We start from the raw sequence: 25,120 nt of genomic DNA, 5'->3' as shown, positions 1-25,120 counted from the left end.
ACAGATCCCACATTAATTATTGTATTGGCAACCTTCAGTCTCGAAAGACTATGGTATTTGAAAGGTGGTTCTGAAAGGTGGTTCTGGCACAGCGTCTAGTGTGGCTGAAAAGGCCACACTAATTATTATTATTATTTCCTGCCCTCCCTATGCCAAAGCAAGTGCTCAAGGTGGCTTGGAATCCAAGCCTAGGCACTCCTACTCAGAAGTAAGTCCCGTTAAAGTCGATGGGGCTTGCTCCCAGGAAAGTGTGGATGGGACTGCAGCCTTACAGAGCTTCTAATAAATGTGCAGCTGATCATAACAACAAAAGGGAGAGAAACACACATCCTAACAAGCCTCTGCCATGGAAGAGGGACTGCTGCTTGCTGAACTGGGGGAGAGGGGAGCCTACGATCAGCTGGGAAAGGAGTGGAAACCCCAATCCAGAGCTCACCCCAGTGGTGGGGTCGGTCTGCCTACCTACCCAGGTAAGCAGGCAGGCAGCCAGCCCCCCGCGGGGGAGGCAGGGACAGTCCAGCCAGGGCATCCCCAGCTCCCCCAGCAGAGTCACCAGGACGCGGGAGAGGAGGGGAGCCCCCTACCCACCTTGTCCTTCCCCAGCACCGGGAGCGTCGCTCTCCGCAGCCTCCTCGTCACCGCCGCCCGCGAGCAAAGCAGCTCATCGCCCAGACTCCGGCCCGGCCATCCCGCAGCCAGCAGCCACCCGGATCCTGTCCCAGGTCCAAAAAAGGGGGTGGAGACTGTCTCTAGGGAGCGTTGTCATCGTGCTGACTTTACTCCGGACGCGAAAAGGGAATTCCTGCCCCTTCGTTGCCGGCTTTCAGTGCCTCCGGCGCTGGCGCTCATTCAGACTGGCGCCTCTTGCGGGTGCAGGGAGCATGCAAGCACCCCCTGCCTGGCAGGAAAAGAGAAGCCTCGGGAGGGAGGGGGTCTTCGGCTCTTTCTCGGTTGTGCACATTTTGAGCCGATCCCTCGCGCCGATGGCCCGCAGCCAATCACGAGGCGGCTAAATAAAGAAGCCGCACTCAAAAGCGAAACAAAAGGACGGAAGAAGCCAATGGGGGAAGCGGAGAGGCGGGACCGAAGGGAAAGAATGTCAAAGTCTTAAAGGATATTCACTTCTAGGCGTCCTCTGCTCTGGCTGCAAGTGGAAGGCGTTCTAAGAGCTTGTCTACTCAGAAGTAAGCCCCATTCTAGTCAATGGGGCTTACTCCCATGTAAGTGTGGATAGGAGTGCGGCCTCACAGCCCAATCCTAAGCATGTCTACTCAGAAGTAAACCCCAGGATGGTCAATGGGGCTTACTCCCAGGAAAGGGTGGATAGGGTGGCAGCCTCACAGCCCAATCCTATGCCTGTCTACTCAGAAGTAAGTCCCATTCTAGTCAATGCATCTTACTCCCAGGGAAGCGTGGCTAGGACTGCAGCCTCCACTTCCATCCGCGAGCCCGTAGCCTTCCCTGTCCGCTGTTCACTACGGGCCGCAGACGTTCCATCTCATCTGCATATTCATGAGCGGGTTATTCATTATTCATGAGCTTTCGCGGGCTTTCTGGGCCACGTGATCCCGTTTCGCGCGGAATTCGGGCTGCGTCTGCAGTGGAAGGAAGCGGGTCGGCTTGCAGGGAAGGCTAGATCTGGGTGTGCGGCAGCAATGGCGGTGAGTGCTGGGGGGGGGGAGCTTTTCTCCATGCTGCATGTCGAGTTTCTTTTCCTCCAGCGCAAGTTCTTTGCCTTGCCCCCTTTCCCTACCCTCCTCCCTATGGCGTTGTGCTCTGGAGGGCAGCCTGGGCTGCTTCCAAAGGGAAGACTCTCAGTAGCACTGGATCCCTTCGCTTGCCTGCTTGGACACAGGGAGTTCTGTACATGGCAGATGCTGCAGCCCAGGCCCCTGAAATAAAGCCCTGGGGAGGTGGGATGCCCAAGGGAAACTAGCACAGCACAGCACCACGAAAATCAACAAGCCACTCTGCAGTGGAAATGCCTGCAATTATTTATTTATCAGCTTCTACCCTGCTTACTTATTGACAACACAATTCTATTCATGACTACTCAGAAGTAAGTCCCATTAGAGTCAATGGGGCTTACTCCCAGGTAAGTGTGGATAGGATGGGGCTGTGAATTTCTAAACTTTCTTATTAAACTTACTAAATTTCTACCCTGAACATAAGAACAGCCCCACTGGATCAGGCCATAGGCCCATCTAGTCCAGATAACCGTATCTCATAATGCCCCACCAAATGCCCCAGGGAGCACACCAGATAAGAGACCTGCATCCTGGTGCCGCTTTACAGCATCAAAATCAAAGTTAAAACCATAAAATCACAGTTAAAACTATAAACATTAGTGCTACTCCACAAGGCAGCATTAAAAGTACCACATCAGACCAAAGACAAAACTCACAGGCTAGCAGCAACAGTAAAGAATGGGGAAGGCCCACAGCATCTACCCCCAGGGCCTCTGAGAGGAATTTTATCAGGGGGTACAAAGTTTCTTTTGGGCTCCTTTGCAAAGGGGGAGGGGTGAAACAGAACGGGGGAGGGTGGTGGGTGAGCAGAAAAGGGGCAGGGAGGGGCAAAACAGGGTGGGGGGAGGGTAGAGACAGCTGGAAAAGTCTTTGGAGCCCAGGTCTACCCACCCCAGCATCCCCAGTCATGGTAGTGCCCCCAGAATTCCGTACAGGCAACAAGTCTGAGTAGATAGGAAAATGTCAGATCCCAGGAAATTTCTGGGGCCCTTCCTTTGGCTCCTGGGCCCCCCTTTTGACCTTGGGGATGGGTACAAATTACTCCCTTTACCCCCTCTCCTATGCCCTGTCTACCCCACAATAAAAATGAAATCCCACAATATCCAATATTAAAAGACCTGAAGGCTGATCTAAATAACCATGTTTTTAGGCCTTGCCAGAAAGGAGGGAGCCGTCTGTAAGCTAAGAGGGAGGGAGTTCCATAATGTTGGTGCCACTACTGAGACTTGAGAATGAGAGCATTCGTGTGAAATATACCATTATTTCTTTTTTCAGAATTCTAACTTGAGATAAAACATGGTCTTTGCAGAATTGCACTTCACCCTTTTTGTGCCCCCCCCCAATCTAGTGCTGGTGAGGAAGCACACTGTGGATTTTTTGTTAAAAGTTTTCATGCGCTTTCTGACCTGGACATAATTCTCACTGAGTTGTCAATTCTGCATTTAGACTGCAGAATTAAAATGCAGAATTAAAATGTAGGCCAAGGCCCTTGATGAAGTTGACCTCTGCATTAAAACAAATTCATTCGTTGCTGAAAGCTACGTGTTGGAGAGAAAGCTTCTAGTCCAGCTTGCTGTCAGCAATCTAGTTTTTATGTCTAGGAATGTTTTTATCCATAGAAAAGTATTTCACAGTATGAGTCTCCACCTGTACTGTAATCTGAAAAGGTGCAACCCAGACAGAAGTTTATTGCCTCTCTAAAATTAGGCTTGGATTTTCTGCCATTATTATTATTAAAGCTGCATTCCCAAAAGAGAGGCTGTGCTTCCATGTTCCTAGAATGTGTTTGTGAAACTGTTCGCTGTTTGGCTAGCAGTATTGCAGAAATGGCACCTGCTTCCCACAAAATAATGAGATGAGAGCCAGTATGGTGTAGTTGTTCTGGGAAGATCCTGGTTCAAATACCCACTCAGCTGTGAATACCCAAGGTCAGCTGTGAGTGACCTTGGGCCAGTCACTATCTCTCCAGCCTAACCTACCTCTCAGAGTTGGTGTGAAGACAAAAGGAGGGAAGGAGTCATGTAAATCACCTTGAGCTCCTTGAAGGAAAAGCAGTACAAAAATGTGAAAAAATAAATCATTCTGCATTGGACAGACTTCAACTGGAGGTTATTAATTTTCCTTTCCCTCTTGGAGTGTCCCTTCCCTGCTGTTACAGTTTTGGGGAGTTGGGTGTTCATTTTCACAGAACACACTTCCCTGTCTTGTTGGAGCTGTTTGTTAATTCTTCTTGTTCCCTGTGTTATGACCTGAAACATTGCCTTGCTTTCTGTGCTTTCACTCATAAGGTACTTCAGTAAATTAACTAACTGCGACTTGTGACTTTGGCAATATGTTGTTTTCCTTAGGATTCTTCAGAGTCTTCCAATATGGCCACCAGCCCTGTGCATAGCTCCCGTCGAGGAGATGCCTTCACTTCCAGCCCAGGCAGAGATCTTCCTCCCTTTGAGGATGAATCTGAAAGACTTCTGGGGACTGGAGGACTCCCTGATGAAGAAGAGGAAGATGGAGAGGAGCTGATTGGAGAAGGGATGGAAAGGTAAGAGCCTTCCTCTGCTCTGCCTGGATGCTTACATGACACTTGGGTTTTATAGTTATTCTGTGGAGGCAAAATGTGGATAACAGGGTATATCAGCATTACTGGAAACTGAACTATCATAGAAAATGTTGGCTTCTAAGGTAGAAAAGTTCTGTTTGAGTAAGCTCTCGATATGCACATGATTACACATTTTGGGCCTCTGTTGAAAGGAGAATATTGCCACAATTCTTCAGTCTTTCAACTTTCTGAGTTTATTATATGGGTAGGTGTTGACATAATAGCATCCTTAATTTTACCAGTTCTTTGTGGAAAGTAAACCAATGATGGACAAAAATACTGGTAATATTTTGCTGCACAGATATGTATACATGCTGGTGCTGATCCAGCTGCAGTTGTAGCCAGATAGTCACAGGTAACATCTGGCAATCCTGAAGTACATTCATATCAAAAGATGAGTGATGAGAATGACAGTGATGATGGGAAGCAGGCTTTCAAGTGTGCATCCTCAGTAGCAACATATGCAGGTCCCTCCTGCTGAGTTCAGGCAACTGTGTTGTACTGTTTTCTGAGAACCTATACCTTCTATCCCAATGTTTCTTGACATTTGTCCTCCACCGTGCCACTTTGCATGGTCCATCTATTTGAAGTACCATTGGAAGTGATATAATTGCTAGTTAGTTAGTTCTAGATTAGGAGGCCAGATGCAAGCACCAGTAAAAGGCTCAAGGTGGTGGGCTTTTTCAAGTGTGGAAAAGCATGCTTTGGAGCTCTGCCCACTGAACCTCCTACTACTGTTTGTTGTGTCGCATTCTTGGTCTTGATGCCAGGCAGCAGGTGTTCAGGGATCACACAGTACCACCAGACACCACCTCAAGTACCACTGGAGGCACCACTAGTTGAGAAACACTGTTCTATCTCTATCCACTTCTCGGTTGCATTGTATAATTATCATTTGAGTTATCAGAAAATGCAGCTTTGTGAATTTTAATTCATTTGATTGCACACATTAATGCCTTTTTATTAAATCTGTTTCAAATCTTGTGCTGTACCACATACATTGAAGGTGCTCATTGATTGAATGATGTTAAATAAAGCATGGTCCAGTTATGCACTATGTGCTCACTCAGGTAATTCTCACATGCTGTACAGTTGACTAATTGAGCTGTGTGGGTGTCTAGGGACTACCGCCCTATTTCAGAACTGGATATCTATGAAGCTGAGGGCTTGGCCATGGATGATGAAGACTTGGAAGAACTGACTGCCAGCCAGAGGGAAGCAGCAGAGCGAGCAATGAGGCAGAGGGACCGTGAGATGGGCCGTGCGCTGGGCCGCATGCGTGCCGGTCTGCTTTATGGTATGTTTCTGAAGCTTGCTTCTACTTGTAAATAGCTTAATCTGTATAGTCTACTTCCATCAAAGCTATGGTTGCCTTTTCCTGGAAGGTACGGTTCATTGTGTTCATTCTTACACTGGCATGCCTTAATTATAAGACTACACAATGCAACTTGTTGTCCCATATTGGGATGCAAGCTCATATAGATTTTGAGTGATGCCGATCAAGATATTTTGTACTTTTCATTCCAGCTGGATTAATGAGATGAGGGAAGGAGACTGTGCGTGTGCCAGGTTGCTGAGGGGTCCTGGGAAAACCCTACACTGAGTGTCCCCTGGTGCCCCACGCTTATCCTTGATGGCAGATTGGGCCTTGTTGCCACTGAGGCACTCGGCATATGATTAAGCATTTGGGGCTTTCTGTTGAAAGAAGAAAATCACTGCATATTTGGGGTTTTTCATCCCTCTTGGTTATTATATGGATGGATGTCAGCATGATGATAACAGTGTCCTTAATTTCACCAGTACAGGGGGGTCCCTGTATCCATGGATCGGGTCTGCAGGGGCTCCCTACACATATCCCCCACACATGTCCCCTCGCCTTCAGAGACTCGTCTGAGCCTGACAGAAGCCACGCACATCTGTCCCTGGCCTCTGCTGGGCTCAGACTGAGCCATAGAGTGGAAAACACATGACTTCTGGGTTTTTTTTTTGAAAAAGTCGTGTTTTTCACTCTGTGGCTCAGTATGAGCCTGGCAGGGGCCGCAGACAGATGTGCATGGCCTCTGCTGGATTCAGGCGACCCTCTGAAGGTGAGGGGAGTGGATCTCCCCTTGGCTCCAGTGGTGGGTGGGCAGTGTTCACCCATATTTGTGGTTTCACTTAACCACAGAGGTTCCAAAATTGAACCCCTGTGGATACTGGGGCCTGCCTGTATTTATTGCTGAAAGTAAACCAAATTCTACTGGTAATACTTTGCTGCACAGATACTTATGAATACTGGCTCCAAACCAATTAAGGGGTCAGCCCAGTATGTGGGCTCACTTGATGGATTTGGGCCCTCAACTGGTTCCTGTTCTGGAAGGAGAAACTGAGCTCAGGTCCCAGTTTGTTCTCTATGTATAAGTACCTAGAGGTCTCACCTGCGCATTTGGGATGCTATGTTTTATATTGGGGAGGGGATCAGGCAAAAAGTAGTTCAAAACCTCTCAGAGGAGATCAGCGGGTGTTTCTGATTCTCTCTAACAGTAGAAAGTAAAATTGTAAGTGATATTCTACTGTGGCTGCCCTTGTTCTAGTAACTTGGTTTCAGTGTGCCTCACCTGAAAATGAATATTAATTGGTTACCTTTGACCAGATCTTTGTGCAACTCTGTTGGCAAGCCTTTGCATTTTGTGTTAGAACAAAGTAGATCCTGCAAGTCTGCCCGTCCTTGCCCTATATCTTTTAAGGCAGCTGAGCTGACTTAGGGTCCAATCCTATCCAACTTTCTAGAACCACTGTAGCCACAATGCAGCCCGGAGGTAAAGGAACAAATGTTCCCATACCTTGAGGAGGCCTCTGTGATTGCCTCCCCAACAAAGTGGGGAGGCAATCAGTATGCACTTGCAACACAGTGCATATTTCATTGGCACAGGAGCACTGGCACTGGAAAGTTGGATAAGATTGGGCCCTTAGAGCCCAAACCTATGCATGTCTACTCAGAAGTAAGTCAGAAGTATGAGAGTAAGCCCCATTGTATTCAGTGGGGGTTTGCTCTCAGGTAAGTGTGGATAAAATTGCAACCTTAGTGTCCTCAGTGGTTCTTTTATTATCAAGAATATACTGCAAACTGCTTTTCATTTCAACACAAAGTGATTTATGTTGCTAAATAAGTGGTCTCCAACCCAAGAGGGCTCACACTGTTTGAAAAAAAGAAAACAAACAAACCAAAGACTCGAAGGGCACACCAGCAAACAGCTGCTAGAAAAGATACTGTGCTGGGGTGAAAGGGGACAATTGTTCTCCCTCTACTAAACAGAAGAGGAGAACTGCTTGACAGGTGCTTCTTTGCTCCCCTAGCAGAGGTGTTTGCTGTCAGTTTACATAAGCATACAGTTTTGTAAAGTCTGGTCTGTTTCTCCCCCCCCCCCCGACCCCTAGAGAGTGATGATGAAGATGAGGATCGTCCTTTGCGAAAGAGGCGCATGGCTGAACGGGCTGCTGATGGCATGGAAGATGAGGATGAGGACATGATTGAGAGCATTGAGAACCTGGAAGACATGAAGGGGCACTCGGTGAGGGAGTGGGTGTCCATGGCAGCTCCTCGGCTTGAGATCTACCACCGCTTCAAGAACTTCCTGAAGACTCATGTGGATGACCATGGCCACAATGTCTTTAAGGAGAGGATCAGCGATATGTGCAAAGGTACCTTTGTGTAGGAATGGGGAAGGAGACTGGCGGGAGAGTGATCGAGCATGTTTGGTCAGGTTCTGTGTTGTGTGGAGTGCCAAGTTCATCAGTGGCTTCATTCACCAATGAAATTATGTTCAGATTTCATACTGTCTGAGTTGGTATGTGTCTGCTTTATCCTTTCCAACCAGTTTGTTAATGACGCTAGCCAGATGAATTATCCATTGGGAAGGTAGTATGTGGCCATATTTTGAGAAAACCTCTCTTCCCTTGGCAGAAAACCAGGAGAGCCTTGTGGTGAACTATGAGGATCTGGCTGCCCGGGAACATGTCCTTGCCTACTTTCTTCCTGAGGCTCCAGCTGAAATGCTGAAGATCTTTGATGAAGCAGCCAAGGAAGTGGTGTTGGCTATGTATCCCAAATATGACAGGATTGCTCAGGAAATCCATGTCCGCATCTCGCATCTGCCTCTGGTGGAGGAGTTACGTTCACTTAGGTAAGGAGTCTGTTTGATTTTGGAGATGGTTATCCTGCTGTGGTTTTTCGAAGCTAGGCGTGTTGATGAAATAAACAATCAGTTCTCTTTATATGCAAAGTCATTATCTGTGAGGGGCAGAGTTGCTACCTTCTCTTGTTATCTGCACCTCTGTTATCATTATCCACTGTGCAGAGACCTTCCAGAGCCTGCAGGGACCTTCAGAATGGCACCTGTGACCAGTGCAGACCCCTTTAAAATGACTGGTGGAAGCTTCTGCTGGTCATTTTAAAGGGGTCTGCACTGGTTGCATGTACCTTTCTTAAGGTCCCTGCAGCCTCTGGAACATCTCTGCAGCATTCAGAGATATTTTGGCACTTCTTGCTGCACTTTGCTGGCTTCCTGAGGGTCTCTGCTGGATTCTTCTGATGGCAGGGCAGGTTCCCCTTTCTCCCCCCATGGTACCTCTTGCACCTAACCCCATTGATCCCATATCTGTGAATTTGCTATCTGTGAGGGTTTCCAGGATCCTAATCCTAGTGGATAATGAGAACTGACTTAGCTGGTTAGTGTGACAAGGCCTTGCAGACCCATCTTCCAACTTTCCTCTTGTGTAATCAACTGTGGCCTGCAATCATTCAAAGAGGGCACCAGGGCAGGGGGGAAAAAACCTGCAGGGGCGAAAGACAAAAGAAGCTGGTTTGGGAGAAGGCAAGCTCTGCCTTCTTGAGAAGGCATTGCTCTACACCAGTGTTTCTCAAGTTTGTCCTTCACCATACCACTTCACATGGTTCACCTATTCGAAGTACCACCAGAAGTAACTGGTGATGACATTACTTCTGGTGGTAGCCAGATGTGACAACAAACACCACTAAGAGGCTCAGAGTGAACAGAAAGGCTTTTCTGAGCATGGAAAATCATGCTTTGGGACTCTGCCTGCCAAGCTTCCTACTGCTGTTTGTTGCATCTCATTCCTGATCTTGCTGGTGAGCAGCAGATGTCCAGGGGTCCTGTAAGTACCACAAGTACCACTGGTGGTACCTGTACCACTAGTTAAGAAACACTGCTCTAAGCCATCCCAGCTTTGAAGTGTACTTGAGCTGTCTGCTGAAACAAGAGGTAGCAATCTTGATCTGCATTTGCAGTAGGTGAGGCAGCTCCTGAGATCTCATGTTTAGATATCATTACCTTGGCATCAGATGAGACTTTTCCTCCCTCTCTATTTTTAGGTAGCAAGGCTGCTGGTGGCTTCAACTTGCCATATTGGAATTTACTAATTTGTGGTTTTTAATTCTCAAAATAAACCTTTCCCCAATAAACCTGTTTCAGTAGCAGTGTTGCTATTGGAAGACTGGAAAACTACCATTGTGATTTTTTTTCCTATCTGAAACAAGAGGCTCTGCATGTCTTAATGTTGACCTTGCCTTTACTCACAGGCAGCTGCACTTGAATCAGCTGATCCGGACAAGTGGGGTCGTGACAAGCTGCACAGGCGTCCTCCCCCAGCTCAGCATGGTCAAATATAACTGTAGTAAGTGCAGCTTCATCCTGGGACCGTTCTTCCAGTCCCAGAACCAGGAAGTCAAGCCAGGGTCTTGCCCAGAGTGTCAGTCTGTTGGCCCCTTTGAGATCAACATGGAAGAGGTAAGTTATACTGGGGGGTGTGGTGGGTTGGTTTTTATACTACCTTAGAATTCAATGTCATTTCGAGATGTCTGGCTTAGGAGCCCAATTCCTGTCTTAGGAAAACAGACTGCATGTGCCATGAAGCTGCATTGCTTGCACAACAGGACAATAAATCCAGTGCCTTGCTTTTTAGTCCTTTGGAGGGAATGGAGCAGATGGTTGAAGAACATCAGTAGGTTGCTTGTCTGGTGTGCAAGCACACTAGATGACTTGGAGGTGGTGATGGGCAGGTACACTTTGCAGTGGATTCCCCCCAAGCCCAACTTTTCCATTGCTTCTCATTCGCTGTCCAGTGCTCTGCTCTGTAGCTGCAGATCTGAACATATCCCTGCTCTTGTATACAACTTGCCTCTCTTTGGTAGTACTGTTCTCATACAGGCCAGCCCAAGCTTATGGTGTCACTCTGGGACTCTCTTATATTGACTGTCTACACAATGTAGAGCAGGTGCTCTCTGAATATATGAATTACATTGAATTGGGCCGTCAAACTCGGTATGCTCTACTCCAGTGGTTCTCAAATTTTTTAGAGGCCTTACAGGCTGCTGCCTTATTTATGTGCCAAGGGCTGTGGCTATAAGGTGATTAGGTAGCAGTGCTCCCCCCAAGTAGCTGTTTGTTTAACGCTTGATGCACATAGCCTAATCTGCCCTGTCAGTTTAGCTACATACTAACACAGCTACCTCTGGAGATTTGTCATGTGGACACAAGGTCAAACTTATTTTCTTATTTTAAATCATAAGAAGACCTCCAGGTCCTTTTAAACAGAGAGTGTATTAATGAGCTGACAGTAGTAGACAAGATAGAAAAGAGCTTCATACCATTTCCTTCCATTAAGAATTGGGCCTTATGTTGCACTTGTAAGTGCTGTAGTAGAAAAAGGTCACACGATTCTTCAACATTACAGATGCTTTTTTACCATGTCTCCTTGAATAGAAGAGCCCCCGTTCTTTACAGTCTGCAGTGAATATTCTGGAATTTGATTTCAAGCTCTTCTTGTGTGTGATCCTGTGCTAATCATAATAAGCAGAGACTCTGCTATTGCCTTTGACTTTCCAAATAACACATATGGGTTCCCCGCAGACTATCTATCAGAACTACCAACGCATCAAAATCCAGGAGAGCCCTGGGAAGGTGGCAGCTGGCAGACTCCCACGCTCCAAGGATGCCATTTTGCTTGCTGACCTGGTTGACAGCTGCAAGCCTGGGGATGAAATTGTAAGTACAGTGCCAGAAGGAGAAGGCAAGAGAGAATATGGCATTCACAGTATCTAAAACAGTCAGTTTTTAATAGAATCTGGGTAAGGGGTGCATTTTTGTCAGAAGGGAATAAGATGACTTGACGGAAACCTGCGGCTTTTGATACCTGCAGTTTCTTACAAATTACAATGTGCAACAGAAAATGACATCTTGAGCCTTCTGCTCCCCTTTTTTTAGTGCATGATCCTGTCTGTACACCCCCCAGGTCTAGGGTTTGCTGGCTGCCTGCTCAGCATTACGTTTAGGCTTCTTTAAAGATGAAGGCTCCTATTGTGTTTTGAAAAGTTTCCGATCGTTATGTTGGCAGGAGACTTCTGCCTATAGCAATGTGCCAGTGTTAAAATAGAAGTATAGTGGGCCTTTGGTATCCACAGGAGTTCAGTTCCCAGAACCCCTGTGGATGATGAAATCCACAGGTTTGGGCATCTGTAGTTCTCCAAATGTGTTCTCCACGTCTGGAGGACATTCTGATGCCTGGGGATGGCTCCCCAGCTCTCAGAAAGCCTTCTGAGGCTTCCAGAAGGCCAAAAATCACATTCAGTTTTTTGACCGAAAACCAGAAGTCACAATTTTTGACCTTTTGGGGGCTCTAGAAGACCTTCTGATGGACAGGGAGGCTTGCTCCCTCCTGAACACCCTCCAGAGGGTCCAGGTTGGGCAGACCCCATGGGTTTTGGACCCACAGATAGTGAAATCCATGGGTCCCAAATCTGCAGATACAAAGGGCTGACGTATACTTACAGCAGTGTGTACTGTTGCAGGGATAAATTGTAGGTGTTAGTGACATATGTGGCTTTATCTCCACAAATATTATCAAAAGGCCAATGTTAAGGCTACAATCCTGTGAACACATTTGTTTAATACAGTGAGATTTTCTTCTAAGTGCACATTCATAAGATTGCACTTTTGGTATCCTACAGAGAGCAATGGTGTTCATACAGCTCAAAGGTTCCCTGAGGAACTTTAATGCATATGACATTGTTGTTGACTTGCGTTCCTGTACCACCACAGGCTGATGTTGACTATCTTGTATGATTCCCTGACTGAGAGGCGATTATCTTAATACTTGTGACTAAATGCTTTTTTTCTGCGCCTTTCAGGAGCTAACAGGAATATACCATAATAATTATGATGGTTCTTTGAACACTGCTAATGGGTTTCCAGTATTTGCAACCGTGATCCTGGCCAATCACATTGCCAAAAAGGATGACAAGGTGGCAGTTGGGGAGCTCACGGATGAGGACATGAAGACCATTGTTCGTCTTTCCAAGGATGAGCAGATTGGAGAGAAAGTGAGTTTGCTTTCAGAGTTACATCTGCTGGCTGTCTGCTTCCAAGTTCAGGACAGGGAGTGAGTAATAAGTGACTGAATGTAACCATTTTTAGAGACCTGTGAGTAGCTTTCCATTGTAAAGTGGCTGTGCCCCATGTTGCCTGTATGGTGCTGGCTATTCTGTGCCAAAGATGACCTTCTGAGAACTGGTGATTTTGCTTTCAGATTTTTGCAAGCATTGCTCCATCTATCTATGGACACGAAGACATCAAAAGGGGGCTGGCCCTGGCCCTCTTTGGGGGAGAACCCAAAAACCCTGGTAAGTGGAAGTATTGGTTGTGTCCATGATTGTCTATTTTTTCATACAGTTTGTGCAACTTGTGACTAGGAAGATGGGGGCATTAATCCCATGATTTAGACATTATGCTGGAAATACATAGCCAGATCTTCTTCTCCCATCTTCCCCCCCCCCCACCAAGTCGGTTGTTTGGTGACAGATTCTCTTTTGCCAGTAAAAAATCCAGATGCTTTCTCTTCATAGTTTCTTTTTGTAGCATCTTTTTGTGTTCTATCAAATTCATTTTGTTTCTAAAAAATGTGTGGCTCTGGGGTGGAATAGGGAGGTGGTGTGCAAACAGCTTATCGTGCTACTTTCAATTATTTACTGCTTCTCTAGAAGGCAGTACCAGTATTTAAGGTGTATGAGTTGTGGACTTGCGTTAGAATCAGTTTTTCCATTATTTTCATTGTGTGGTTTAGGAGGAAAACATAAAGTCCGTGGTGACATCAACGTCTTGCTTTGTGGAGACCCTGGAACAGCCAAGTCTCAATTTCTCAAATATGTGGAGAAAGTGTCCAGCCGAGCTATCTTCACCACTGGTCAGGGTGCTTCTGCTGTTGGTCTGACTGCGTATGTGCAGAGACACCCTGTGAGCAAGGAATGGACCCTTGAGGCAGGAGCCCTGGTGCTGGCAGACAGAGGAGTTTGCTTGATAGATGAGTTTGACAAGGTGAGTGTCAATTGGAGCACCTCAAGCCTCTGGGAGAGGCTTCAAATCTGGGCTGCTCAGCTCCAGGCCTTTGAACTTGACACCAGGGAAGGGGGACCAAGGGAGGGAGCACTAGGTGGACATGTGTGGGCTTGACGTCCTCCCCAGTAAAGCTGGCCTAGGTCAAAACTGCAAATTTGGACGTGCAGCCTGGAAGCAAAGAGACTTCAGCAGATTTGAACAGGTGTCAAAGTTGATGGATCAGTAATGTTGGGAAGTGGCCGCTTCTGAGTTCTCTAGTGTGTGGTGAAAGATGTTACTGAAACAAATTTGATGTTTCTGCTCTTGAAAAGCCCCTAAACATATAGCTTGGCATTGAAGGTGAGAGACTTCTGGTAGTGCCCCTTTTGGAAGGGGTATCAAAGAGCTGAGATGCTTCTCAATGAACAAGCTTCAGCCTCTTCATAATAGGAAGCGTGAGTATGGGACAGCCCAGCCACTGCTGAAATGTCAATGTGGTTTTCCCTCAGATGAATGATCAGGACAGGACCAGCATTCACGAAGCCATGGAGCAGCAGAGCATCTCCATCTCAAAGGCTGGCATTGTCACATCTCTGCAAGCTCGCTGCACTGTTATTGCTGCTGCCAACCCCATAGGTATGTGATGATGGACTGTGGCAGGAAAAATCTGTTCTACAGTTGCTAAAATAATTGCTTTCAGACTCCTTGCTCTTTGGACAGTCTGCTGTTTGTTAGGAGGTCTGAAGGCAGGAGATGAAAGGTGATAAGTGAGGCACTTATTGGAGAGAGAATAGCATTTGGATAGGGCAGAGGGGAGCCTCTGTTCAGCAGCTGTTTCTAAACTAGTGTCTCCCCTTATCATAGGTGGGCGCTATGACCCTTCTTTGACCTTCTCGGAAAACGTTGATCTGACGGAACCCATCATCTCTCGATTTGATGTCCTGTGTGTGGTCAGGGATGCAGTGGACCCTGTTCAGGTACAAGCGTTTAGAAATTAACTTTTTCCTTAAATAAGGCTTGAGGACAGATTCCTGAAGCTGCTACCATGGTTGCCACAAAGGAGGGAGAGTTTCTGTACCTTGATACCTAGAAGCTATGAAGGTCTTCTGCTGGTATGAGGTTTCCCTACCCTTCTTACACCTGGAGATAGCATGGGCATGTTTGGAAAGTGTGGCCACCTAGGGCACAATCCTAACCCTTATGTCAGTGCTTTCCAGCACTGGCATAGTGGTACCAATGGGACATGAGCTGCATCCTGTGGTTGGGTGTCACTCACGGAGGCCTCCTCAAAGTCAGGGAATGTTTGTTCCCTTACCTTGAAGCTTCATTGTCCTTATGTCAGTGCTTGAAAGCACTGACATAAGGGGTTAGAATTGCACTCTTAGTAATACCATTTAGCTCCTGCTGAGTTGGTTTTATGCATGCAGCTTTAGCTTGAAAGCATAAGTGCTGCCTGTGTCTCTCTCTAAGTCAACATCTGTTCTCTCTCCAATAACTTGTTGCAGGATGAGATGCTGGCTCGCTTTGTTGTTGGTAGCCACATCAAACACCACCCCAACAGCAAGGACCTTGCAAACGGCGGCTCCCAAGAGGTCATTCTCCCTAATACTTATGGTGTAGATCCCATCCCACAAGAGATTTTGAAGAAGTACATAATCTATGCTAAGGAAAAAGTTCACCCAAAACTCAACCAGATGGACCAGGACAAAGTGGCCAGGATGTACAGTGAACTCAGGAAAGAATCCATGGTAAGTAATCCAGAAAGAGGCATCCATTGTGGAAAGACAAATAAGGGCAAGGTACTTTTTGTGCCACTGCTATATGAAGTGCTTTTTACTGGAGAATCACCAGAAATTAAATCTGGGATTTTCTACATACCAAGGATTTGTTGTACCATTGACTTGCTGCCCCTCTACCTTACAAGTGAGCTGGTTAGAGCTGTGAGCTGTGCTCACATATCTTTTATTATTATTATTATTATTATTATTATTATTATTATTATTATTATTAACAACAGTATTTATCTACCGCTTTTCAACTAAAAGTTCACAAAGCGGTTTACAGAGAAAAATCAAATAACTCAATGGCTCCCTGTCCCAAAAGGGCTCACAATCTGAAAAGATGCAAAAGAATACCAGCAGACAGCCACTAGAACAGACACTGCTGGGGTGAGATGGGCCAGTTACTCTCCCCCTGCTAAAAAAAGGAGCACCCACTTGAAAAAGTGCCTCTTACCCAATTAGCAGGGTAGTTAAGAGTTCTTTTTAGTAAATCAGTGGGCAGGCTGGAGTGCAGCATGCCTTTTGTGCATTGTGCTATGTCCGCCAGCAGGTGGTGCAGTCTTCCTTATTGTTGACACATTTTGAACACTTAAGGGCAATTCTAAACCCACTTATTCAGCTGGAAGTCCTGTTGAGTTCTGTGGAGCTTACTCCTGAATAAATGTGCTTGAGATTCCTCTGTTGAGGTCTTTACCAGCTCTCTGTCCAATGCTGCCCTGTGTACTAACTCCTGTTGGCTTTTATGTGTATTACTGTTGCCTTTTTGGATTTACTAAATTTATTCCACTTTTCCTGTATGCTGCTTTACAGTTGACATATAAATAAACACGCTGTTGTAAGAGGTAAGAGGCCCCAGGGAAGCTTCTAGTAGTTGAGTTACTCCTTTCTTTCTGCAGGCAACTGGGAGCATCCCCATCACAGTGCGTCACATTGAATCCATGATCCGCATGGCCGAGGCCCATGCCCGCATGCACCTGCGGGATTATGTAGTGGAGGATGATGTCAATATGGCTATCAGGGTGATGCTGGAAAGTTTCATAGACACACAGAAGTTCAGTGTCATGAGGAGCATGCGAAAGGTATGTGGGGTGTGTGTAAGTGTGTGAGAGAGATGGAGTCCTTTAAACCATGTGGGATCACTTAACTGCTCCAGAATGTAGTCATAATTGCCTTTGTAAAAGGCCGAGATTGCTTAGACAGACAGTTGCGTCATTCCAAAACTTGGCATTCCTCTTGTCTCAGTCCAGTTTAGGATATTGCCCTACAGGTGGTCTGATCCTGTTGCTGTGTGTTTAAGTTTAACTAAGTGCTTAGACCAGGAACTCATGTGCCTTGCTTTCGCTGACCTAGTATTTGTAATGTGCCTCAGCAACTTAATTATCAGGGAACTTCTTGGGGAAATGTTAAAGAGATCTTAATTCCTCAGTAGCCAAGCTTCAGAGAGTTCAGCGTTTTTGCTTTTTCAGAAAGCTGAGAATTTGGTATTTGAGCTTCTGGGACTAGGTTATGTAGCTGTGCAATAAGGTTCTTATAGCGGCTGGAAGATAAGTCAAGTGCCCTTTTGAGGTCAAGTGCATTTTGTTGACTGAAGGGGCAACAGAAGCTCTTTGCAGTCTCTTTCCTAATGGTTAGTGATGATGGTGATTCTCAACCTTGCTTTTCTGTTCCCTCACAGACCTTTTCCCGGTACCTTGCCTTCCGGCGCGATAACAATGAGCTCTTGCTGTTCATTTTGAAACAGCTGGTTTCTGAACAGGTGATGTATCAGAGGAATCGCTATGGCGCTCAGCAGGATACCATTGAGGTGCCAGAGAAAGACTTAGTTGATAAGGTATGGGGAAACATTTTTCCTTGTATGTGTTTGTGCTGGAAGCTTAAATGGGCCCTTTCCAACCTTCTCTAGGCTTTTCCTATTACGCTTTGAACTAATAGACTGTGAGCACTAATTCAAATGTACTAAAGGAAAGCTTGAAACACCAGTAGTGTGGGAGGGTCTGTTTTAGCATCTGCAGCAGCATTTTTGTATGTTATTCTTCAGTGAAGCATATCCTTCAATGTAGCAGGAGCTAAATATGCACAAGAAACTGAAACATAATGCTAGCCGCTACAGCAGTGTTGTGTTATCTTGGCCTCCATAAGGTGGCATTCTCCTAGCCACACAGTCTGCCACATGTTCCTATGAGAAATGAGTTAGAATATTTCATTCCTTCAGATACAGCCGTGGTGTTCTGGAGAATCAGTGAAGGGAGTTGGCAGCCGTCTTGTTGGCAATAGGGTACCTTTTCCCAGCAGCCAAGATGGCTGAAAGGTTGGGTTGGGAGGTGAGGGATTCTAACAGTGTGGACCTCCAGCCTTTTGGCTGCCAAACATCCATTGAACTCTTGGAAAAATAAACACACTCTTGCTGCTGTGAGTGGTGGCCAGGGAAGGATTTGGCATCACGCCCTGCTTGTGAGAAGAAAACAGTTGCTGAAAGTTGCTCGAAAGATGACAGGCAAATTCAAGGCTTTTGACTCGCCTAGAATGTTTTTCAGCTGTCAGAATGAGAGGGTTGCTGTCTTTCAGCTGTCCATAGAGCAGTTATTAATTTTAACAAGACTGTTACATCATACATCAGCTTTCCTCTTAACTCCTTTATAGTAAAGGAGAACATACAATGCCAACATATTTGAGAATTAAGAACCTTGTTTGGGTATTGAAAGCACTTGATTGGACAGAGATGGCAAGTATTCTAGAAGCTTCTCAACCCCCTGCTGTTTAAAACATTGTGGGTGTGTTTTGAAGTAGTTTTGAGGAGCCCACTATGTATCCAAATACTCTTTTCCTCCATGAAGAGTTCTTTGTAGTTCAGATGGTTGCATGCTGATTAAATTAAGGTGCAACTTTATTTGTATTTTAAGTAATCGTTCATTTTTGCTTCCAACATTGGATTCATGTTCCACTTAGATTTATTTTTCCTTAAGGAAGTCTATAAGTAGACCAATGGTTCCTCCTTAGGAGGAGGAAACCACCTTTGTGGAGGTGGGGGACTGCAGATCCCACTGCTGCTGGGGAAGGACGGGGGGGGGGGTTCTGACTGGCTGGTGGGTCATGACCCACCGGTTTGGAACCATTGCTATAGACCAATCAAGTGCATCCCATTGAGTACAGTTTGTATAAACACCAGTTTTAACTACAGCTGGACTCTCTTAAATAGCTGAAACATGTAATGACAAGTACAACACAGCAGGGTGTTATAAGATGAGGCAAGTGCCAAGCAAATTCAGTTATTGTGACCCTGCCAGCATGCCTGCCTCATAACATCAGTTTCTACTGTAAACCTGTATTGTGGTAGATGGAGAGGATCTATTCATGTTAAAACTGAAGCCTCCACCTTTCTCTCAAAAGACTAAAGAATGCACCTCGTGTCTCTCTTCCTTTCTCCCAGGCTCGCCAGATCAACATCCACAACCTTTCTGCCTTCTATGACAGCGAGTTGTTCAAGATGAACAGGTTCAGCCGTGATGTGAAGCGGAAACTGATTGTGCAGGCATTCTGAGGGCAGTGAATTTTTGAGTGGCTGCAGAGAATAAGAATTTGGAGCTGTGCTGCACATAATGATTATAACAGCCAACAAATGTTGCAGGAAAGATCTGGAAGCTGAGCTGGAAGGACTTGTGAATAGATTCAGTGGTTAAATGCCCAGTGGTTAAATTCACTCTGATTCAGTGGTTAAATGCCCAGAACTCCTGTGTTTCATTGCAACTGAAGCTGGTAGATGAAAGCCCCAAAGGAATACTTTGGCTAGATTATTTTTGGAATTTGACCTGACTTGGACAGAGTCTTGGATGGGGAATATTGTCAGTTGCTTATCAGATCAATGAAATTTTTTTTAGGGATTCTATCTTTCTGTTACTGGGAGTGGTTTGGGGTAGTCTAAAGAAGCAAGAGGAAAGGAAGCATGAGTGAGTTGTGCTTCCTCTGCCCATACTTTGTTTAGAATGTCCAAAAGTTGAGTCCATGCACTTTGTGTCATTGCCTCTAGATACGGAGACTGCACAGGCATCTTACACAAGTCTCTGCTTCATGCATTTGAAAGATACTGAGGGAACAACTTCCCACTCTTGTTTTGAACCGTAAAACTGTTCATAAGTTCCGTGTCATTGGTTCATGCAGCACTGTGTGGTTCATGTGCTAGTATATGAAAAGTTGAAATTGCTTCTTTGGAGGCTGCCTTCTTCACCCAGAAATCCAAGATGTTGTCTGGTAGTATGTCTTCTCCTTTTTATATGTTGCTACATATTTTTCCCAGGCAGGAAGTTGAGGATATTGTGAAGTTCTTAATATGAAGAAAATAAAAGTTAAAATCCTTTAAAACACGAGTGCCTTAAAATAGCTTTCTGCAATAAAAGCAACAACTTTGTAACAGCCTTGCTCCTCCGAGAGAATGTGAGAGGAAGGGAGGACATTGATATATTGCATTCTCCTTGGAATTTTGGGACTTTTGTCCCTACATCTGCCTTTGCCTCCTGAACTGTCAGGCAAATAGCTTATCTGCCCATTTAAGCCTATCTGGGAGCAGTTGAAGTCCCTCCTTGTCTCTTCAAAGATTGAATTAGGCACTTAAGCAACACAAAGTTGCAGCTTTCATATCAACACCAGCAGAAATCCTTTCACTCTTGGCCTTTTAGCGTTGAATCTCTTACTGCTACATTTTTCAGTAATACAAACTAATTCTGAATAATTTCTCCTCCTCGGTGATTTGTGTGCCTACTCCTCTATTACATTAAGGAAAGATTGTTTAGAGCCCGGCCATGGCTCACGTGAATCTCATAAGAACAGCCCCACTGGATCAGGCCATAGGCCCATCTAGTCCAGCTTCCTGTATCTCACAGCGGCCCACCAAATGCCCCAGGGAGCACACCAGATAACAAGAGACCTCATCCTGGTGCCCTCCCCTACATCTGGCATTCTGACTTAACCCATTTCTAAAATCAGGAGGTTGCGCATACACATCATGGCTTGTACCCCGTAATGGATTTTTCCTCCAGAAACTCGTCCAATCCCCTTTTAAAGGTGTCTAGGCTAGACGCCAGCAACACATCCTGTGGCAAGGAGTTCCACAGACCGACCACACGCTAAGTAAAGAAATATTTTCTTTTGTCTGTCCTAACCCGCCCAACACTCAATTTTAGTGGATGTCCCCTGGTTCTGGTATTATGTGAGAGTGTAAAGAGCATCTCCCTATCCACTCTGTCCATTCCCTGCATAATTTTGTATGTCTCAATCATGTCCCCCCTCAAGCGTCTCTTTTCTAGGCTGAAGAGGCCCAAACGCCGTAGCCTTTCCTCATAAGGAAGGTGCCCCAGCCCCGTAATCATCTTAGTCGCTCTCTTTTGCACCTTTTCCATTTCCACTATGTCTTTTTTGAGATGCGGCGACCAGAACTGGACACAGTACTCCAGGTGGGGCCTTACCATCGATTTGTACAATGGCATTATAATACTAGCCGTTTTGTTCTCAATACCCTTCCTAATGATCCCAAGCATAGAATTGGCCTTCTTCACTGCCGCCGCACATTGGGTCGACACTTTCATCGACCTGTCCACCACCACCCCATGATCTCTCTCCTGATCTGTCACAGACAGCTCAGAACCCATCAGCCTATATGTGAAGTTTTGATTTTTTTGCCCCAATGTACATGACTTTACACTTACTGACATTGAAGCGCATCTGCCATTTTGCTGCCCATTCTGCCAGTCTGGAGAGATCCTTCTGGAGCTCCTCACAATCACTTCTGGTCTTTACCACACGGAAAAGTTTGGTGTCGTCTGCAAACTTAGCCACTTCACTGCTCAACCCTGTCTCCCGGTCATTTATGAAGAGGTTGAAAGCACCGGTCCCAGGACAGATCCTTGGGGCACACCGCTTTTCACCTCTCTCCATTGTGAAAATTGCCCATTGACACCCACTCTCTGCTTCCTGGCCTCCAACCAGTTCTCAATCCACGAGAGGACCTGTCCTCTAATTCCCTGACTGTGGAGTTTTTTCAATAGCCTTTGGTGAGGGACCGTGTCAAACGCCTTCTGAAAGTCCAGATATATAATGTCCACGGGTTCTCCCGCATCCACATGCCTGTTGACCTTTTCAAAGAATTCTATAAGGTTTGTGAGGCAAGACTTACCCTTACAGAAGCCATGCTGACTCTCCCTCAGCAAGGCCTGTTCGTCTATGTGTTTTGAGATCTTATCTTTGATGAGGCATTCCACCATCTTACCCGGTATGGATGTTAGGCTGACCGGCCTATAGTTTCCCGGGTCCCCCCTCTTTCCCTTTTTAAAAATAGGCGTGACATTTGCTATCCTCCAATCTTCTGGCATCGTGGCCGTTTTGAGGGACAAGTTGCATACCTTAGTCAAGAGGTCTGCAACTTCATTCTTCAATTCCTTAATAACCCTTGGGTGGATGCCATCAGGGCCCGGTGACTTATTGATCTTTAATTTATCAATGAGGTCTGAAACATCTTCTCTTTTAACCTCTATCTGACTTAACTCCTCGGTTAGGAGGGGCCGTTCGGGCAGCGGTATCTGCCCGAGGTCTTCTGCCGTGAAGACAGATGCAAAGAACTCATTTAATTTCTCTGCCATCTCTAAGTCTCCTTTTATCTCCCCTTTCCCTCCCTCACCATCCAGAGGGCCAACCGCTTCTCTGGCGGGTTTCCTGCTTCTAACATATTTGAAGAAGCTTTTATTATTCCCCTTAATGTTGCTGGCCATGCGTTCCTCATAGTCTCTCTTGGCCTCCCATATCACCTTCTTACATTTCTTTTGCCACAGTTTATGTTCCTTTTTATTCTCCTCATTAGGGCAAGACTTCCATTTACGGAAGGAAGCTTCCTTGCCCTTCACAGCCTCTCTAACTTGGCTGGTTAGCCATGCAGGCACCCTCCTGGATTTAGTGGAACCCTTCTTTCTTTGCGGTATACACCTCTGCTGGGCCTCTATTACTGTTGTTTTAAGCAGCCTCCATGCACTCTGGAGAGATTGGACTCTTTTTACCCTCCCTTTCAACCTCCTTCTAACCAGCCTCCTCATTTGAGGGAAGTCCACCCGTCGGAAGTCAAGGGTTTTTGTTAGAGATTTGCCTGGTATTCTTCCCCCAACGTGCACGTCAAAACGGATCACAGCATGATCACTGTTCCCCAATGGCTCAGTAATGTTTACATCTCTAACCAGGTCCTGCGTAATGCACAATATTAAATCCAGAGTCACCTGTCCTCTGGTGGGCTCTGTGACTAGCTGATCTAAGCCACAGTCATTTAGCACGTCAAGAAATCCGGTTTCCTTATCATGACCAGAACACAAATTGACCCAGTCAATATGAGGATAATTGAAGTCCCCCATGATTACAACCCTGTCCCTCCTTGTCACCTCCCTGATCTGTTTCCTCATTTCAAGGTCCCCATCAGATTTCTGGTCTGGAGGACGATAGCACGCCCCCAGTATTACATCGCTGCACAAGCCTGGTAATTTAACCCACAGAGATTCTACGGTGGAGTCGGACCCACCTTCAATCTCTACTTTGCTGGATTCTATCCCTTCCTTAACATAAAGGGCCACCCCACCTCCAACACGCCCCTGCCTGTCCCTCCTGTAGAGTTTATAGCCCGGGATTGCGGTATCCCACTGATTCTCCGCATTCCACCAGGTTTCCGTTATGCCCACTATGTCAATATTTTCCCTTGTCACCAGACATTCCAGTTCTCCCACCTTTGCTCGTAGACTTCGGGCATTCGCATAAAAGCATTTATACACGGAATGCCCCAGGATGGGCTGCTTATTTGCTCCTTTGTCCCCGCATCCTCTCATTGTGCCAAACCGTCTATCACATCCCATCACCCTACCTTTCCCAATTTCTTCTCCTACCCTGCCTTTGTCTTGTTGTTCTCTAACCTCCCCATCCCTCAAATCCACTTTAACATCTATTTTGGCTGGAAATCCTACCCTTCTTTCTTGCATCCGCTCATAGAGCCAAGCAGTAAGTGCTTTTTTGATTTCCCCTCCAGTATTTTAGTGAAGGGAGACAAAATGTTAAGAGGAGGACATCATGAGTCCATAAAAGCCTGAGTAAGCATTCTTCTGCAAGCAGTTTTCAAATAGTAGGATGGCCAGAGGAAGCCCAGTCCCTCATCTGTTACGGTGGCCCCCGAACCAGACATTTTCAGAATACTATGGAGAGTATAATTTGAATAAAATTGGGATGACTCAAGGTGTAGTGCTTGTGGATTTCATTACAGCCCCACCTTAGCTTTCCCCCAACCCCTGTAATACAAGCACTGTCTGGATTGAGTTGGAACAACTAGGATGAGCTTTCATGGGTGGCTTTTTATGTATTATCCACCCTGAAGCTTGAGAGTAAGGCAGGATTAAATCTGAACAGAAGATTCGGTGCTTTAGTACTTTACTTGAGCACTGGAGTCTCATCCCTGCTCATGTTAATTCTCAGCTCTTCCATTTTGCCTTGTTTTTCTTGTTTGCCGTGTCCAATCTCCTGCTGTCAGCCACTTTTTAATTTCTTCTTTCACTCTCACTTTTATGCCTCCCCCCAAAAAAATCTGCTCAACCCCTTTCCTGATCCTCCATTGCTTTATCTTGTTTGTGCTGCCTTGGTCAGCCCCCCATTTTTATCTTTTGTATACTGTGAACTTCAGGGCTGGAGCCATTGGGTAGCATCCAGAGTTACTCTTCCTCCAGAAGAGTAACTTCATACAGTGCAAGTTACTATAAATGGAACCCTGTGTCCTCTCTAGGAACAGGATCTGCTTGCCTCTTTTTGTGTCCATAGGGACCTGGTTTGCTGAGTGGAGAACATGTACACATATTGGATGGAAACTTAAAGAGATGGCTGCTGGAAACATAACTTTCTGTATGATACAGTTGAGACATCCCTGCCTCACAAAATTTCTTATCCCCTCTACCTGTACATCATCTAGTGCACTGTTGATGCTAAATTTGTTTAATGTTAGTGGGTGGTAGTTTCTTTGTCTTTAGTCTTACAGAGTGTGCAATGCCAATGCTAATAAAATATTTAATGGCGGTATACCCATTTTCTATGCTGCAATAAGCAAATGCTTTCTTTGAAAAAGTTTAGTGTAAGCCTTGCATATTATTGATTGCTTCTGCACTAAAATTGGCTTTTGGCTTCATGAACACTGACAAAAAGTGACGGGCTCTCTGGTGTGTTTAAGAATAGCTGAGTTTGTTCCCTTCTGCCCCAACTTAGATGGTGTAATGTCATGATGTATAATTGATAAGGGCAGTGTTTCACAAACTATGGGTCGGGACCCACTGGGTGGGTCGCAAGCCAATTTCAGGTGGGTCCCCATTCATTTCAATATTTTATTTTTAATGGACTAGGATGGTACTATGGTATGTGACTGCATTTGGGGAAATGTTACACACCCATACTTTTAACAGGCTACTCTGTATATGCTTTTAACAACAGTAATCAATGGGACTTACTCCTAAGTGTAGGTAGGATTATAGCCTAGGACTGTTAAAAATTTTCCTGCTTGATGATGTTGCTTCTGGTCATGACATGGTTAAATACCTGCCAACCCTCCTTCCCCCTCAGTAAAAGGCTGAGTGA

The 25,120-nt window shown here is 45.8% G+C and overlaps 2 protein-coding genes across 3 annotated transcripts in view; one reads left to right on the top strand and one right to left on the bottom strand.

The window, feature by feature from the left end:
- The window catches only part of TPRA1 (transmembrane protein adipocyte associated 1), a 31,211-nt gene extending 30,484 nt beyond the window's left edge, over positions 1–727 (bottom strand). Inside the window, exon 1 of the mRNA XM_066615211.1 lies at positions 589–727. The gene's annotated coding sequence lies outside the window, so the exon portion shown is untranslated. The remainder of the gene's footprint in view (positions 1–588) is intronic.
- A 406-nt stretch (positions 728–1,133) lies between these two features.
- On the top strand, positions 1,134–20,446 carry MCM2 (minichromosome maintenance complex component 2). 2 transcript variants are annotated; one of them, XM_066613853.1, is made up of 16 exons: positions 1,134–1,220; positions 4,097–4,287; positions 5,466–5,641; positions 7,762–8,025; positions 8,288–8,507; positions 9,923–10,130; positions 11,253–11,387; positions 12,530–12,721; positions 12,928–13,021; positions 13,462–13,712; positions 14,222–14,348; positions 14,577–14,689; positions 15,218–15,460; positions 16,390–16,572; positions 17,169–17,324; positions 18,921–20,446. In XM_066613853.1, exons 2-16 carry the CDS (start codon positions 4,118–4,120, stop codon positions 19,029–19,031), a joined length of 2,643 nt encoding a protein of 880 aa, XP_066469950.1. In that variant the 5' UTR covers positions 1,134–1,220; positions 4,097–4,117; the 3' UTR covers positions 19,032–20,446. The 2 variants fall into 2 exon arrangements, with proteins under 2 accessions (XP_066469950.1, XP_066469949.1); XM_066613852.1 differs by having other exon boundaries at positions 1,141–1,661.
- Positions 20,447–25,120: the final 4,674 nt, after the last annotated feature.

Source organism: Tiliqua scincoides, chromosome 2 (assembly GCF_035046505.1).
Source record: "Tiliqua scincoides isolate rTilSci1 chromosome 2, rTilSci1.hap2, whole genome shotgun sequence".
NCBI lineage: Eukaryota > Metazoa > Chordata > Lepidosauria > Squamata > Scincidae > Tiliqua > Tiliqua scincoides.
Note: the sequence above shows the minus strand (reverse complement) of the source record. Positions and strands in the feature narration are given on the sequence as shown.